The 16,292-nt window shown below is 42.9% G+C and overlaps 1 protein-coding gene across 1 annotated transcript in view; it reads left to right on the top strand.

Moving 5' to 3' along the window:
* LAMA3 (laminin subunit alpha 3) overlaps positions 1 to 16,292 on the top strand; it is a 200,880-nt gene that overhangs the window by 84,493 nt on the left and 100,095 nt on the right. Inside the window, exons 14-23 of the mRNA XM_031690290.2 lie at positions 835 to 881; positions 1,811 to 1,910; positions 2,605 to 2,657; positions 2,890 to 2,995; positions 3,775 to 3,874; positions 6,448 to 6,604; positions 8,803 to 8,935; positions 10,739 to 10,881; positions 13,543 to 13,640; positions 14,140 to 14,293. Of these exons, the coding sequence (XP_031546150.2) occupies positions 835 to 881; positions 1,811 to 1,910; positions 2,605 to 2,657; positions 2,890 to 2,995; positions 3,775 to 3,874; positions 6,448 to 6,604; positions 8,803 to 8,935; positions 10,739 to 10,881; positions 13,543 to 13,640; positions 14,140 to 14,293 (1,091 nt within the window). The remainder of the gene's footprint in view (positions 1 to 834; positions 882 to 1,810; positions 1,911 to 2,604; positions 2,658 to 2,889; positions 2,996 to 3,774; positions 3,875 to 6,447; positions 6,605 to 8,802; positions 8,936 to 10,738; positions 10,882 to 13,542; positions 13,641 to 14,139; positions 14,294 to 16,292) is intronic.

Here is a 16,292-nt window from a genome sequence, read left to right as displayed (position 1 = left end):
GGTTGGAAAACAGCAAGGAGCTGGAGGGTTGTGTTGATTATTACAGAAGAGTTCGAGAGCATCAAAAGAGAGAGAGAAGATGACCAAGGGGAAAGCTGAAGCAAAGAAAGACAGAGGAGACAATAAAGGCAAAAAGTCTAGGGAGCAGCATGTAAGAAAACAAGATCATATTATGGGTTTATTTAAATTATTTTAAAAAGCAGGCTCAGAGCAGGCTTACCCAACCTCACTTCATTTCTAATGCTGTATTGTAGTAATACTGAGACACTATAAGACCCCAGTTTATTGAAGAGATTATATTGGATTTGTAATACAATACTGACTAAGGCAAGAGAGCAAATTGATTTTAGAAATAATTTGAGTACAGGTGGGGAATAAAGGGGCTGTGATAATTAAGGAATTAAGTCTTGGTTAACTAAAAAATGTACTTAGAAAATTCTGTAACATCTAATTGGGCAATTATAAAAATCTCTTGATACAATACTGCCCTCTTCTGGATAATCCTAAAGATGTTCAAAAATCTAGACTCCCAGTCTCCCCCTCCCTATATCATCAGTTAGAAGTGAACTTTTAGTAGTAGGCAGGGGGTAGAGCTGTTCAGTGGCAGAAGGGGTGTGTGGGGATTAAGGACCATAAAGATTATTCGCAGTGTCTTTTTCTGAGTTACGTGCGAAGTCCTTGACCCTCTTCTATCAAAAAATATAAATGTAGATGCACTAGTTTTAAAAACAAGTCAATCTTAAAAACAAAACAAAACAACTCAAAACATCAAAACAAAGAGACAAACAAACATTAAAACCCCAGACATTTAAAACATTTCTGAATCATACACAGGCTCCAGCAGTGCCTGCCATCCCGCCGGTACCCTGGACTCCAGCTTGGTGAGTAGAGGTTTGTAAAATCAACTCTAACTATTGTTCTGATGCTTGCTTGAGACAAACACATTCGGGAGCTTCCTGAAATTAAAACGAAATTAAAGTAAGATCTGAGGCCAAATTACTTGAAGAGGCCATTGCTCTTTTTCAAAATGCGTATGTGACACTGTGATTTTTTTTCGAAAACAAGAGAATATGGTTTATTTAATCTTTGAATTCTAGGCTCCTGGTGTTTAGCTCTTACTATAGGTTACTCTGAGGGCATTGCCACCCAGGAGCCCTTCACATAAGCCTGACACATATAATCAAAGTTAAGAAAATCAAAGATTAGTACACATTTAATAAAGCTGTCTGTGTACAAAGAAATTGCAGTTTATTTACTATTACTCCAAGCACAATACTATGGAATTCTGATTCATTTGTCTAAACACTTTGAAAGTTATCTGTCTTCTTAGCCTCAGAGCCTGGAGAAGCTGGAACAGAAGGGCTGGCTCTGCATCTTCACTCTGAGGCTCGGCGATGTTTCAGCAAGGCAGTGACTGTTGCACACTACAGAAACACTTGCAGATAAACATAATTTTCTACTGACTCTCAGCATGTTAAATATTCAGATGTTTTTCCATGTGAGTTTATAGTCCATGCTGGAACAGAATCAACAGATAATGACAGTGTTACAAATAAGAGTAATTAAAAATGTTTCCTAAATTTTCCAATTTTGTTTTAAGCACAAACATGGATTATGTGTGCAACAAATAAATAATAAAACGAAAGCAATGAGCAGGCTGTTGAAATCAACCCAGTACTTTTACTTCCCCTGGATACACTTAACTTACTTTTCACAACCAAAATGTGTTTCTGTGACAGGCTTTGTTCAGAACACTTGTTTGGAAAGCTCTTAATTCTATGTCAGATGTTAGTGTGATTTTCTTTTTAAGGGGTATTGCCAATGCAAGCTTCATGTCGAAAGTCCTGCCTGTAGCATCTGCAAACCATTATATTGGAATCTGGCCAAAGGAAACCCCCACGGGTGTTCAGGTAGGTTCTCCTACATACAATATTTTACTGTATTGTAACTTCCTTTTCTCTACCTCAGTGGCTAAACCCACAGAAGAGCTATTGACTTAATCTGTTCAATTTGTCTGAAATTCTGTATAAATGTTTTGATGGGTTTTCCCCCACTCTTGGCAGAACTTCTGTCATCTTCAGAATCTCAGCAAGGGGTTTATATCCTGTTTCCATATGTATCATGTTGTCTGTGATGGACGGCAGCTGCTTGATAAACGGTTTTTCTGCCTTGTTTTTATAATCCACTCTTTCCGATTTAATTTTATTTCCCTTTATGCTTAGATTGAAGCCAGGATAGGAACTTAAAAACCGCCAAGCTTAAGATGGCTAAGTGGAGCAAATATCCTTCCATAGGGTGTAATTTCATGTGAGCATGTCAATAATGACCTTGACATCAGAATCAAAAAACCCCATGGTGTCGCAGCGTTTCTCTTTTATGCTTGGTCGTAAATGGACGAGTACTCTTTGTAGGTAGATGGTATTGATCTGACTGTGCTGCTGATCCCAGAAAGCGGTCCAGCCTTAGGCCTCGGGCACAAACTGGAGTCCTGCTGAGCCGGCTAGAAAGTGGCTGTACGTGTCACGTTGAGGGTGTGTCCTGCTCCCAGAGCCGGGACTGCCCTTTGTGTGACCTTGGTCCAAGGCTGCTCTCTTATCTTCCCAGAGTGCCGATGCCACGTGGCGGGAACCGTGAGCGGAATTGGAGAGTGCGGACAGGTAACGTGGGCTGGTTTTTCCTGGGTGCCAGTAGACTAGCAGCAGTAGATTGTGGGGCTCCTGCAGGTGGGTGTTAGTGCCTCTGTAATTACACAGCACACGGTCATCCTCTTGGAAGTTTTCAGATCCTGATTACACTGCTTCGTATTACATAATGAGCCAGTTTTAAATCTTGAAGATTAGAGGATTCTGTAATCTTACCAAATTTTGTCATCTGCTCATTGTTCTGCAGTTAGATGGTGACTGTCACTGTAAGTCCCATGTCAGTGGTGATTCCTGTGACACATGTGAAGATGGATATTTTGCTTTGGAAAAGGGCAATTACTTTGGGTGTCAAGGTAAATCCCTTGAGCGGCAGGTGGGGTGGTTCCTGAGCAGGGCACAGGTGTTGATGGGCAAAGACTGTCAGAATAACCTTGCTTCTGACTTCACTGTCCTCTGGCAGACTTTCTGATGGGATGGGACTGAAAAACTCTGTCCTGGGAAATTGGCCAAACATTCCCTTAAAACTAGTAATAAATCACAGACAGGGCTGCTTCCACCTTTCTTCTACCAGCACGCTGTTGTTTTAATTATTAAAAAAAAACATAATTGGAATGGGTGGAGTCATGAGGGAGATGTAAATAATGTCACCACTTAGTACTTTCAAAGATACGTTTTGCATTATCAAAAAAGCTCCCGCAGGATAATATTGTGTTAAATGATACAGTTGCAGATAATATTGTGTTAAATGATACAGTTGCAGGGTCTGTCGCCCCACAAGGCTACTGTTGTATCTCTCAAGCAGCCTCTGCTTAGCACACGTTGTTTACAGTAGCGCTGTGTGGTGAAAGCATGTTCAGCTCCTGGGCTGCTGGCCCCTTACACTGCACAAAGTATTAGAGCTGGCCTACAAGTGCAGCTCCAGCTTTCAAGTGGACTCTCGGGGGGACATGCCATCTTACTTTGAGAGCTTCCTACATATTGCAGACACCTGATGGATTTAAGATGTGGTGGGGGAAAGAAAGCACAACCCTGCAACCTTGGGTGTCCTGATTTCCGCTTCTCACCGAGGGAGGGAAAGCCTCCAGCGTGGAGATGCTTTGATGTGTGACCACAGCTGTTTCCCGACTTTCAGGATGTCAGTGTGACATTGGCGGAGCCGTCACCCCCATGTGCAGCGGGCCCTCTGGAGTCTGCCAGTGCCGAGAGCATGTCGTGGGGAAGGCCTGCCAGCGGTGAGTCTTCAGGGAGGTCCCTTCCCGTACTGATGTCCTGAGGACTCTCTCAGGGAGTCCTGCCCGTGCTGACAGCTCTGGTGGAGAGAGAGGCAGACCCAAGGTGCGAGGGCAGTGAAGCTGTACTGTCATTTGCAGTCCGGACGCCTGTCAGTGAGTCTAATTAAAGCAGGAGGTAAAGTTGCCCTAAAAACTGTTCCACTTTGTACCTAACAGAGTGGCCTCACTGGAAAGTTCCCATAGGTGAGATGCAGCAAGGTGGGTTCCCACAGCCCAGCCTCCATGGACGACTCACACATGGAGGAGCCCAGCAGACAGGAGGGCTCCTGGGCCAAGGAGATGCACTTCCTGCTTCTCCCTTGGGACCCATGACTGTGCGGAGTGGAGGGTAGGAAAACTTTAGCAATTTTATAAGAGAGGGCGTCTCTCATCTCATGCAGGAGGAAATTAAAAGAAACTATTAAAAGAAAGAAAAAGGACCAAGGGAGCGAGGAGGAGCCTGAGGTCCGGGAGGCGGGATTGGGGGTGGTTATAGCAGGTCTGGGGCAGGCTGTCCTTTTGTCCGGCCTATTTAGCAATTTCTGTGTTTGTCTGAAGCCATGATCCACCTATTAATGGTCCCTTGGTGGAAGGAAGAAAACAACTAAGCTTTAGTATTCTGACTTTTAATCATGTGCTGAAACTCTCATTAAGTGCACCTTCTTCTCAGCCTCCAGCACCTTCACTACTGCACTGCCGGCAGGTTCATAGTAACGCAGCCAGGGTGGGTCGTCTGTACCTGGAAGGCGCTTCTCTGCTTTTCCTCGGCGTTTCCAGCATTTGAATTTTCAGAGTCAGAGAGTCGTAGGGCCTCAGTAATAAGGCACGTCTGTAGTCTGTTCCCCTGCAGACCAGCGAGGCTCACGATGGACCAGAGGAACTTGATAAATTGGTTCAGAAACATTTTCCACCCATGTTTTACCTCTTTCCACCCTCCTGTTGATAAAGTGAGCTTTTGCCCTATTTAACCAGCGTGAGTTTTTTCCTCCTTCCAGCTCTGTTGGTGATTGGGTAATTTTGAAGTTAAAATAATGCGCCTGAATAGAATAAATCACCCACCCTGAGGCCAAAGTATTGACTTTTGACATTACAGCCAATACATGTATATATGAAATTTAGATTGTCCTTGGATTTAGTGGTAGATGATAATGGAAATACAAGGATGGCTAACCAGCAATATAGATGCCACAGTACCTTTCCTCCAAGTTGATAAATCTTGAGGGTTTTTTTGTCCTAAATTCCTCCAAATGTTTGCTTATGATTCTGTCTGTGCATTTTGAGTTTTTCTTGCAAGTTTAGAAAGCTTTGCTTTCTAAATAGTTTTTGTGATAATGTAATATGTGTTCATTGTAAAATTTTAATAAGTACCTGAAAGTAAAAAGGCAAAGAAGAATCTTCATTCCACCACCCAGATAAAACCCCTTTTAGTATTTTTGTACATTTTTCTATGAATAAAAATTAGTATTTTTAATATAAATTTTATTAATTTCTTCACCTGATATGAACATTTTCCACTGTAATTAAGTGTTTTCAAAATATTGATGGTTACATAATATTTAATAATTTCTTTGATTATTTCATAATTGTACACTTAAACATTGTTTCCAAGTTTTCATTATTATAAAAATTATTTCATGTTAATTTTTGACACTGTAAAATCATTCTTTAGAATATACTCCTGAAAGTAGAATTACTGGGTCAATGGGAATGAACACTTTTAGGGATCTTTGTAAATTTCCTCCAGAAAAGTCATTAAGTGTTCCTAATTCTTTATGCAGTATTATGCAGTATAGGAGCATGCTCTTTATTTCCTTTGACTAATTGGCCTTTATGGCTTTAAATCCACTAACAGCTATTAGCTTGTGACCAGGTTGTCAAAATGTGCCATCTGAAGAACTTCAAAGTAGTTTGGATATAAAATGTCACAGAAGTGTTAGACTATTTTTGATCCTTCTCCGTGACCACTGTTATTGGACTCTTGAAAGGAATCTATTTATAGGCCTATAGTTTAAGAGAAAACAAGGCATAGAATAGTCATTCTAATGATCAAAATGTGTATATCCATATAGAGAAAATGCATCTAACTTGTAAACTTAGTGTGTGACGTGTTTTATGCCGTGTTCACTATGGTGCGTGGCAGTGGTGCCTGGCATAGATGTTAACATTTGTGTAATCAGTGATATGAGTATATAAATGAATGAATTTATAGTAAATGACCCAGTTTGACTTTGCTAAACTGTAGGCAACCATTTAGAACATTTTAAAGGATCCTACCACTATGGGTTGTTCTAAATGATTTTCTCATTTGACTGCTTGGAATGAATAGGTGTTGGATGTATTTTCCGTGAATGTTCACATGAGTAAAAGCAATAATTTAGAGGAAAAAAGCAGGGGGCCTCTCTCACGTGTCCTTGTTTAATGCCTTCTGTCAATTTAGTGGGAATTCCTTCAGTGATAGCTGTTGGGATTAAAGGCTGTCAGATTATCAATGAACCTCACTTACTGTGTCCACGTTTACTTTTTGTTTATAAAAGACCCGAAAACAACTACTATTTCCCGGATTTGCATCATATGAGGTACGAGATTGAAGACGGCAGTACACCTCACGGAAGAGCACTTCGGTTTGGATTTGACCCCCTGGAGTTTCCTGAGTTTAGCTGGAGAGGATATGCTCAGATGACCTCGGTGCAGGTAAGTAGCTGGAGGGAACAGCCCCGGGCAGAGCAGCCTGGCTGCTCACCCCCAGCACCCTCGGGAAGCCGCCTAAAGGCGAGCTCGCCCCAAAACGGAGCCCAGGATTCTTGTTCTCCAGGTGTGGATGGGGCTCGGGTTAAGGGTGGATTTTAACTGATAAGCATATATCTCAGTTTCAGCATTTATTGTTAGTTTATGTTGGTCAACAAATCAGAAAATGGAGGGATTTTTTTTAAAAAAGGGGAAATGGTGTTTACCTCTGGAGACTTTTTGTAAGAAGTTTTCCAAACGAGGTTAGGCTATATTTTAACATGAGAGACATTTTTCTTCAAGTTCATTTGTGGAGAATAAAAATGAGTTGATTTAAGTAATTCCAATAAAGCTTGGATTGCTGATCTTTGACCAATGCTTTTTTTTTTTTTACTTTTTAAAAACTCTGAATTACTATATGAGTAGAAACTAAGATAAAGCAGAAGTTTTAGTCAGTGCTATTTAACTTTTCTTTTCTGTATTTCTCCTTTCCTCCAATCTCTCTTGCCTGTGCAGTGGAATAATTTAAGGAATTGACACATTGTCTGTTTACCTTTAGAACTTACACACGTTTGTAGCTAAACATTTCTGTGTAGTCATTGAAGTGTTGATCTCTTTATAAGGTTGGTCTCTTCAAGCTGTGTTTCTCAGTGGAGAAATTCAGAATAAAAGAGGCAAATGAATGGTGATGGTAACTCAGTATGTGTCCTCAGCAGATCTAAAACTGGTCCTTGTTCTTTCTAGCTCAGGCAGCCCTTACGGAAACAGGGATGGGTCCCAGCTCTTTTGGAGCCGTGCTGACTCTAACACTGCTACCTGCCAGGCAGAGTCTGCCATCAGGGATGCCTTTCACTAACAATACCTAGGATCTTAAGACACATCACTGTTTTTCTCTTCTCCCCAAATACAGCAATTCAGTTTCTTTAGTTCTCTGATCTTTATTATTCTTAAAAAGGCAGTGCATTCCATTAAGTCATAATAGGATGTGAATGACTAAGAGCGAAGGTATATACCTTCTCACAGATGTTTACAGTTTGAAAGAATAGCTGGTTAACACAAAGGAATGAATTTCTAATGATGAATTATTTTCTGTAAGTATTTTCATCAGAGGATTTGGATAGTGTTCCCTCGAATCACTACTTACTTGACTCTGCCTTAATACATTTTTGCATTTTTATTTTCCAACTTGGAACTAACATTTCAAGATTAATTCCATTAAGTTAAGGGAGACAGTGGGAGGTTCTCAGTGGGATCAGCTGCAGCTCCTGCTCCCAGAGGAAAGGTTCTACCCTTTATTGTCTTTATTGTCATAGACATCTGTTCACACAAGTCCCCTTCATTTTAACCAGAGGAACTGGAGGGAAGGCCCAAAGAACCCCTGATAGAGAAATTTCCACGTTTCATGAATTTTCCTTGGGCTGCAGTTGGATCTGGACATGTGGTCTATGGTTCAGAATTAAAATAGTCTAATCTTTCCTTCAAGATTATGGGCTCAGAAACCCTTACATGGCATTGTGTGAGCGTCAGGGGCCTGGGGACCAACAGGACCCCCTTTCCCCAGCAGAGAGCCCACGTTCTTCTTGGACAGGGATTGAGATCAAGTCCATATGATTTAGCAGGCAGATTTTGGGTACATCCAGATTTCATCACTAACGTGCATAGGCTCTCATAACCTCCTTAGCCACCATTGATTTCTGTGTCTGTTTCAAATGTCCCGTACACGACATGGACTCTGGGTGGTGGCAGTAAGTAATACACTTCCTTCTCTTCTCCCTTTTTATGTCTCCCAGCCAGTGGTGGTTCCCCCGTCACCGTGGCTTTCTCTAAACTAACCCATCTAACATTCCGCTCTGTCTGCCTGATTAACTAAAAGGTCCAAAGAGGATCTCGGTTGCCAACGGAGTGCGTTTTCATTGTAGCTGTAATTGTACGTGGTTTTCATTTATCATCCAACTTGCCTGTTTCTGTCTTCCACAGAGTTATTTACTTGGTCCCTGCTGGGTGGGTGTCAATGGGTGTGTGTTTGAGTGTGAATATGTGTGTGCGTGGTGTGCGTATGTAGTCTCACTGCAAGCCCAGCAGTGAAACTTGAGCAAAGTCTCTGACTAGCATTTCTTTTGACCAGTTGTCTCTTCTATACTGTATGCTTTTGTGGTATTTTTCAGAATGAAGTAAGGATCGTGTTGAACGTGGGGAAGTCAAGTCTCTCCTTGTTTCGCATTATTCTGAGATATATTAACCCTGGACCTGAAGCAGTAACTGGCCGTGTAACTATTTATCCATCCCGGGCTAAGGCAGGTAGGTAAATTTTCAAGCCTCTTTTGGTAAAAGATCTGATTAATTAGTGAAGCAGTTTCTCCAGTTTTCACAAAGTTGATCTCTTCAGCAAATATGAAGCCTGGGGCCTGGTCTGATTGGGACACAGGTGCCCTATCCTTTGAACCTGTCAATCTCTCAGCATTCTGCATGTTTAAATTTTGCTATTAAATTTATTAATTATCATTAAAAAAATCAACCTAACAACCTATGAACCTTGGCTGAACCCCATGGGTTATGATATCACCACTGGGCGAAGCTAATCTATAACTCACTCAGGTAAAGCGGGTGTCACCTTTGCGGTGTTACTTGAGAGGCCTTGGCCTACTGCCCTAAATTCTCCCATTGTTTCGGGCAAACTGAATAGTCCAAGGAGAAATGGGTGAGGATAGGCACTTCTAAGATGAACGTGGTAAAAGCATGAAGCCCTAGAGAGTTCCAGAGTCATTCAGGGATTCCTGAGGGCAGGTCCCACCGCAGTCAGACGTGAGGCCAGGAAGCCTGTTCTGCGAGGAGTGAGGGCTTCTGCTAGTCCTGGAAACAGATTCCGGGACGAGATCACTGGGAAATCCACCAGTGGAATCTAATCGAGGACTGAAATGTAAGCGTCTTTATTTAGTATCCACAGCCGAGTCAGACCTGTGTTCCCAAGTTGTGTCAGCCAAGCTTGTAAGGCTGGAGATTCATTAGGTAGTAACTGACAGGAAGAGCTAGCAAGCCGGCTTTATCATTTACAGAGTGCTGTGGCCTCCATTTCCTCTCATGATAAGAACATTGGGAACTGAAGAGGGCTGAAGAGGAAACAGCTAAGAAGTGTAGGAAATTGCTTAAGCGCCCAGCTTTGTAGACAAGACCCAGTGTTCAGACCCCAGACTCTAGCAGACCCACTGCCTCCCACGTGACACTCCATCAGTAATTTGCCCTCAGTTAACTCAAACAGTTGGAATACACTGTGGTTTGTTTTCTTGGCCTCGGGGGCACCTCACCTAAGCCCCCACATCTGAGTTAGGAGCCCCAGTTATGCAATTCCTGCAGTAACCTGTGCCTCCTCCCAGACATCACTGTCCACGCTGTGCCGTATTCTCTTCTGATCTGTCACCCCTCCCCTCCCGTGTCCCCACTGTCTGGGAGTGAAGGCCATGCTGGCTGTGTTCACTGCCTCGTCCCCAGAACCTAGTTCCAGGCCTGACACATAGCGGGTTCGGTAGATGTTTGTAGAACAGGAGAGTGAATACAAGTATTTGGAATACACGTTTCTTCTAAAGAAAAAGCCTCCGTTGGACTCAGATGCAACAGTTTTGTTGTGTCTGAATCTTCTGCAAAAGGTTCTGTTTGTTTAATGCAGAAGAAAGCGCTTTGCATCCTGAAAACAAACAGAAAATCAAAACTTTTTCTTACTTCAAAATGAATGCCTGTTCTTCAATAAAAATTTTTTAAAAATTTAAATTGCATATAAACAAAAAGGAAAAAAATAGCTTAATATCTAATGCAACATATTGAATACTTACTATGGGCAAAGAATTTTTCTAAGCAGTTTACGTGTATTGATATATTTAATAAATTAATAGATTACAATACCAGCTTTTAGCCACTAACATCTTATCAACATCTTTCTAGCCTATTTTATACATAGTCATATGCATTCATTCAGTTGTTTAAAATAAGATCAGTAAATCTGATCAGAAACTTTTTCAGATGTAAACTGAATGTTCCAAGCTGAATATCTAAAGTCAGAACACTTACGGCTGGAAAAATGCCTCAAGCAGTTCTTTGTGTTTCTGATAGGTGCTGCTCAGAGCAAGGAGATCATCTTCCAGCCGAGTAAGGGACCAGCCTTTGTCACTGTCCCCGGAAATGGTTTTGCAGACCCATTTTCAATTGTCCCAGGGACGTGGATTGCTTGTATTAAGGCAGAGGGAGTCCTCCTGGTAAGAAGAAATGGTTCTGAGTGCAGATTCTTCCCCCTTTAGAGGTGGTCCCTCCCCAGTGACCCGTGTGACCATAGGATAGAAAAATCATAGCTCGTTCCCTTATGGACACAGGAACCTATGGTGACCTTTGCCCTCAAACATGACGTAATGACATAGGAACCAACTTAAAATGGCTTTTATGGTCTTCCAGCCAGCTTCTCACAGACCAAAACAAATTTTTTTTAACTCATAATGTCGAAGTTATCAAAATAAATGTAAAATCTTCATAAGCATATATTCCAGCCTTTCAGAAGTGGAATTTTTTATCATGAATCAGAAGGACATTAAAAAAAAAATCAACCTCTCTGGGAATCAGAAGGAGCAGAGGAAGAGAAGACCCTAAAAGCAGTGACATTCTTGGTGGTGGAAAGAGAAGGGAGACACAGGAAGAGCCGGTGCTTCTCCGTGACAGGCTTCCTGCCTCCTTCTGCCTGGACCGTGGCAACAGCATCACCAAACAGATTGCCTTGGACAAAGAACTCTTCGTCAAAGGAAGGGCTGTATCCTTGCACGTAGAAGAGCCAGAGAGGCCAGGGGACTTGCAGGGATGAGACCTGCTGTCTCAGATCCTCTTCTTTGGTGTCTGCTTTTGCTTATAGTCTTCGGCAATCCTTGGTTTCATACTCTCAGAGTGGAAGATGTAAAGCATTTCCTTCTGGCCCAAGCCCTTTGATTGGCTAAATGAGTAAATCTCAGGCACGTTCCCAGCCTGCACCAGGCAGTATGGACTATGCTTACCCATATAGGTCTTTTCCAAATCTGGGATCTTATAAAGATAATGTGAAGATTTGAGCTGTTCAATCCATTCCTATGTTTCTTTTACTTCTTGGTAGAAAGCTATTTTGCTTTACAAAAGTTTAAGAATGTTTCACAAATGTTAGAAATGAGGAAGAGGAAAATTCCATTGAGGCCAGGAATAGGACATGCACTTGGGCTAATGGAAAGAAAAAGTTCACCTCTAATTCTAAAAGATACATGCACCCCAGTGTTCATAACAGCACTATTTATAATAGCCAAGACATGGAAACAACCTAAATGTCCATCAACAGATGACTGGGTAAAGAAACTATGGAATATGTATACAATGGAATACTACTCAGCCATAAAAAAGGAAATAATGCCATTTGCAGCAACGTGGATGGACCTGGAGATCATCATTCTAAGTGAAGTAAGCCAGAAAGAGAAAGAAAAATGCCATATGATATCACTCATATGTGGAATCTAAAAAAAAGAACACTAATGAACTCATCTACAAAACAGAAGCAGACTCACAGACATAGTAAACAATTTTATGGTTACTGGGAGGGGAGAAGAGGGTGGGAAGGGATAAATTGGAAGTTCAAGATTTGCAGATATTAACTAGTGTATGTGACGTAGATAAACAACAAGTTTCTTCTGTAGATAAACAACAAGTTCCCTGTAGAGCACAGGGAACTCTATTCAATATCTTATAGTAACTATAATGAAAAAGAATATGAAAAGGAATCTATGAATGTATATGTATGACTGAAACATTGTGCTGTACACCAGAAATTGACACAACATTGTAAACTGACTATATTACAATTAAAACAAAAGAAAAAAGAAGTTCACGATAGAAGTTACGACCTAGGCGTGGAAGATGCTTCATGACATTTAGTCACTGCAGTGGTGTCATAATTCACGTATATGCTTCCGTATTGTGATTGCATTTTCACTTAAAAATATTTTATTGAGCATCTGTTATCTACCTTTACTGTTTTAGGATCTATGGGACCGTGAGGTAATGAGGAGATATGGTCCCAACTGAAGGAAGCTTATTAATAGATCAGTAACCACTTTAAAATTCAAACCCGCTCAGGTCGTGAGGCCACTGAGCCTCTGCTTTTCCCCTCTAGAACCTTTCTTCTCTTCTCTGTGATAGAGAAACTGAGGGCTGGGAAGAGAGAAGAAGCCTCGGCTGTGTCCATGTCTCTCTCCGGTGCGGCACATGTTCCCTCCCCCTTCCCTCGGCGGGTGGGTGGCGATGCCAGGAGTGCTGGGAATCGTCTCAGAAGCCCGGACTCTGCTCTTTCGTGAGGAGCTGCTTCTCTGGATTTACACTGTGGGCTCCACTTGGCAGCCTCTGTGGAACATGTTGTTTCTCTCCTGTCCTAGGACAATGGGCAGAAGGCCAGTCTCACTCTGTGATTCACCAGGATCGCAAAACGTCACTTTTTAGACGAAGCCAGGCGAGCGTGGCTCTGGTGTGGGAATAAAAAGCCATAATACATGATCTGCGACTCAGAGTTCCACAGGGATGCAGGCAACCAGTCTGTCAAAGGAACGTTCTATCAACTGACAGTTTGTTGTTGTCTTTATCTTTGAACGTAGAAACAACCCAGAAGGGCTGGTAAATTTCCCCCTGCGATTTGAAAATAAAAATGTTCGCTTGAGGCACTTGTCCCCAGTGCGTCAAGCGATGGGTTGCTTTGTGCGATCCGGTGAGTCTGGGACCCGAACAAAGCAGTCGATGTGGAGAGTTGAACTAGAGAGCTTCACCTGGCTATTGTAACCTAGCTTTGTGTCTTTAGTTATTTTATTGCTAACGCAGGGCCACCCTCATAATGCATAATCGTCCTCTTGGTCTTTATTTCCTAGGACTACCTGGTGCTGCTCCCCCGGGACTACTACGAGGCCCCCTCGCTGAGGCTGCCCGTCACGGAGCCGTGTGCTGACGCAGGCCCTCCCCGGGAGAAGTTAGTATGGGCAGCAGGTGCACGGCCGGGGTCCTCTACCTTGGGAGCTTGGGCGCAAGGATTCTCAGGAGGCCTCAGGGTCACAACTGCAGCAGGAGGCTCTGGTTAATCACTTACCCGTGCTTTTCCTCTGCAGCGGTGACTGCCTTTAATGTAAGACTCACAAAGTGCTTTGCACACCGTAGCTGGGGCTTAGGAGTGACTCTCCCCCTCTTGCGTGTGGAAGTGGCCAAGCATGCCCAAGTGATACCCTCAAGGCTGTGCATCCGGTGAGGGGAAGAGCTTAAAATGGAATCTGGGTTGGTGGACCTTAGTCCGTTCCCCATGCAGATGAAAATTATCTCCCGATTCCTCTAATAGGCATGTTGTAAGAGTTTGTGGAAGAATGATGAGTGAATGAGTGAAAGAATGGAGTGGAGAAGAGCCTCGGGGACGCCCTGGGATGCTCTGTTATGTTCTCAGTTGTAACTGTTGTATTCTGTTGTTGTTGTTGTTGAAGTTGCTTACTTTACCAGCATTTGCCAGTGACCCGATTCCCCTGTGCCCTGGCTTGTGAGGCCAGACACTTCCTGCTTGATGGGGAGCCAAGAGCCTTGGCAGTGAGGCGGCCCAGCCCCGCACACCCAGTCATGGCGGACCTCAGTGGGAGAGAGGTGGGGCAGCCTTTTCTTTACTGTCAAAGCTGTTACTACCTCCCTGTCTGTCTGCTGAAAACCCTTGGCCACAGTTGCTTCTCACATTCAGGGGAACCTAGAAGACGTCCTCAGAGGTGTCAGAAGTGTACCGAGTTCTGTGATTGGAGTCGGGGCTGGGCGGTCCACCGCACTGAACGGTGGTGAGGCTAGTCTCCCAGCACGTTCTAGACATGGCGGGGAACATGGGCGGGCACAGAATCCTTTCCTTTTGTTGCTCGGGACTTATAAGGGGGCATCCTCTTCTGCCTGATTCAGGGCAAGATGTCTCTGAAAGGCCTCCAGGAGTTAAAGCTTACCCTAAAAGGATACAACGCTCACTGACTGTTCATCCCCTCAGGCTGGGCAATTTGTAGCAGCTGAATTCCTTGAGCTCAGAATCTGGAACCACTCCACCCAAAGGCACCTCCCTCATGGCTCAGCGGACAGGTTACTGCAGGTCTCGGCATTACTTTTCTTCCAGGAGCTCTATGAACCTCAAAACACCTTAAGGCTAAACTGTCTTAAGATTTGAGTTAGAAGTGCTATGTATCAGCATTAGAAGACACAGTGTAACACCTCCCCACAGACATTGAGAACAAAACCACTTCCTCCGCAGTGTCTCCATTCCTTGCTCTCTACAGTGGTCTCTGTTTTGTTCCCTTGAGGAAAATGTTTGTTGAGGGGATTAAATCTGCAGAAGGAAAATATACAGGGTGTTCATTCTCACTGACCATTTAGATGTGTCCCATTTTTAACCTACATTTCAGATATTTTCAAGGTAGCAGTTATAGGATTTTCACACTATTTCTTAAGTTGAGTCTTCATTTCATTTTACTTTATTTGAGTTTTTATTTTATAGAAGATGTACACTTGTTTTAAGAAGTAAAACAGTGCAGACATACATAAAGAAAAACATTATGGTCTTACTTTCTCACCATTCTAGTATTCAGTCCACGTAGCTCTCCCGACACATGCTGTGTGTGTGTAAACAGAGGCATATATGTGCATACACATATATACAACATACACGTGCATGTGTGTGTGTCCCCCACGCAGCAGGGAGGTACCGTTGAGAAGGGCTCATCTCCAGGAAGTGATGCTGGTGATTCAGCAGGAGGTGTCCCTGCCTCTGCCTTAGCCCAGAGCCACAATCCTGAGCTATTCTATCTACGTGATGCATAAAACTAAGCCCCAGGCTGTTCAGTTTTATTTTACAGTCCTTCTTACTGTTTTATCTGGATGCTTGCAGACTTAGCCACTAGCCTCAGGTGGCTATCAAAATTTAAATTAATTAAGCTTAAGTCGAGTGAAAAACTCAGTTTCTCAGTAGCACCAGCCACATCTCAAGTGCTCAGTAATCATGTATGTCTGGTGGCCCCTCTGTTGGACAGCGCAGATCACAGAGTATTTTTGCCATTACTGAAAGCTCTATTGCACAGCATTAATAGATCACCGTGATGAAATCCAGAGACTAATGGTGTTAGAAGAGGTCTTAGGAATCATCTGATTTCCCTTCCTGTGAAAGAATCCTTTCTATATTATCCTTGTCAGATATTTATTCATTTAGTCTCTGTTGAATTGATGGGGGACTTGCTTCTTCTAGAGATAGACTATTCCATTTTTAAGTAAACTATAATTATTAGAAAGCCCTTTTTTATATTGACCCAAAACATGGTTCATTATAATGTCTAACTTTTGGTCCTCGTAAGCCACCCAGACCAACGCTGAGTCATCCTTCCTTCCTTTTGGAAACCATGGGTAGTGTCTGGTTTAGGGGATGGTTCTGGAGTGAAACTGCCTGGGTCACGTCCTGGGTCACCACTAACTAGCTGTGAAGTCTCCCTGGGCCTGAATCTACTGGTTTACACAATGGAGATGAGAATAGTACCTACATAATGGAACCAGTCAATGGAATAATCCACATGGGGCTCTTGTTGGGGTGCCCTGTGCCCCACGATGCTCAGGAACTGGTAACCAT

This window comes from Vicugna pacos, chromosome 24, assembly GCF_048564905.1.
Source record: "Vicugna pacos chromosome 24, VicPac4, whole genome shotgun sequence".
NCBI lineage: Eukaryota > Metazoa > Chordata > Mammalia > Artiodactyla > Camelidae > Vicugna > Vicugna pacos.
Note: the sequence above shows the minus strand (reverse complement) of the source record. Positions and strands in the feature narration are given on the sequence as shown.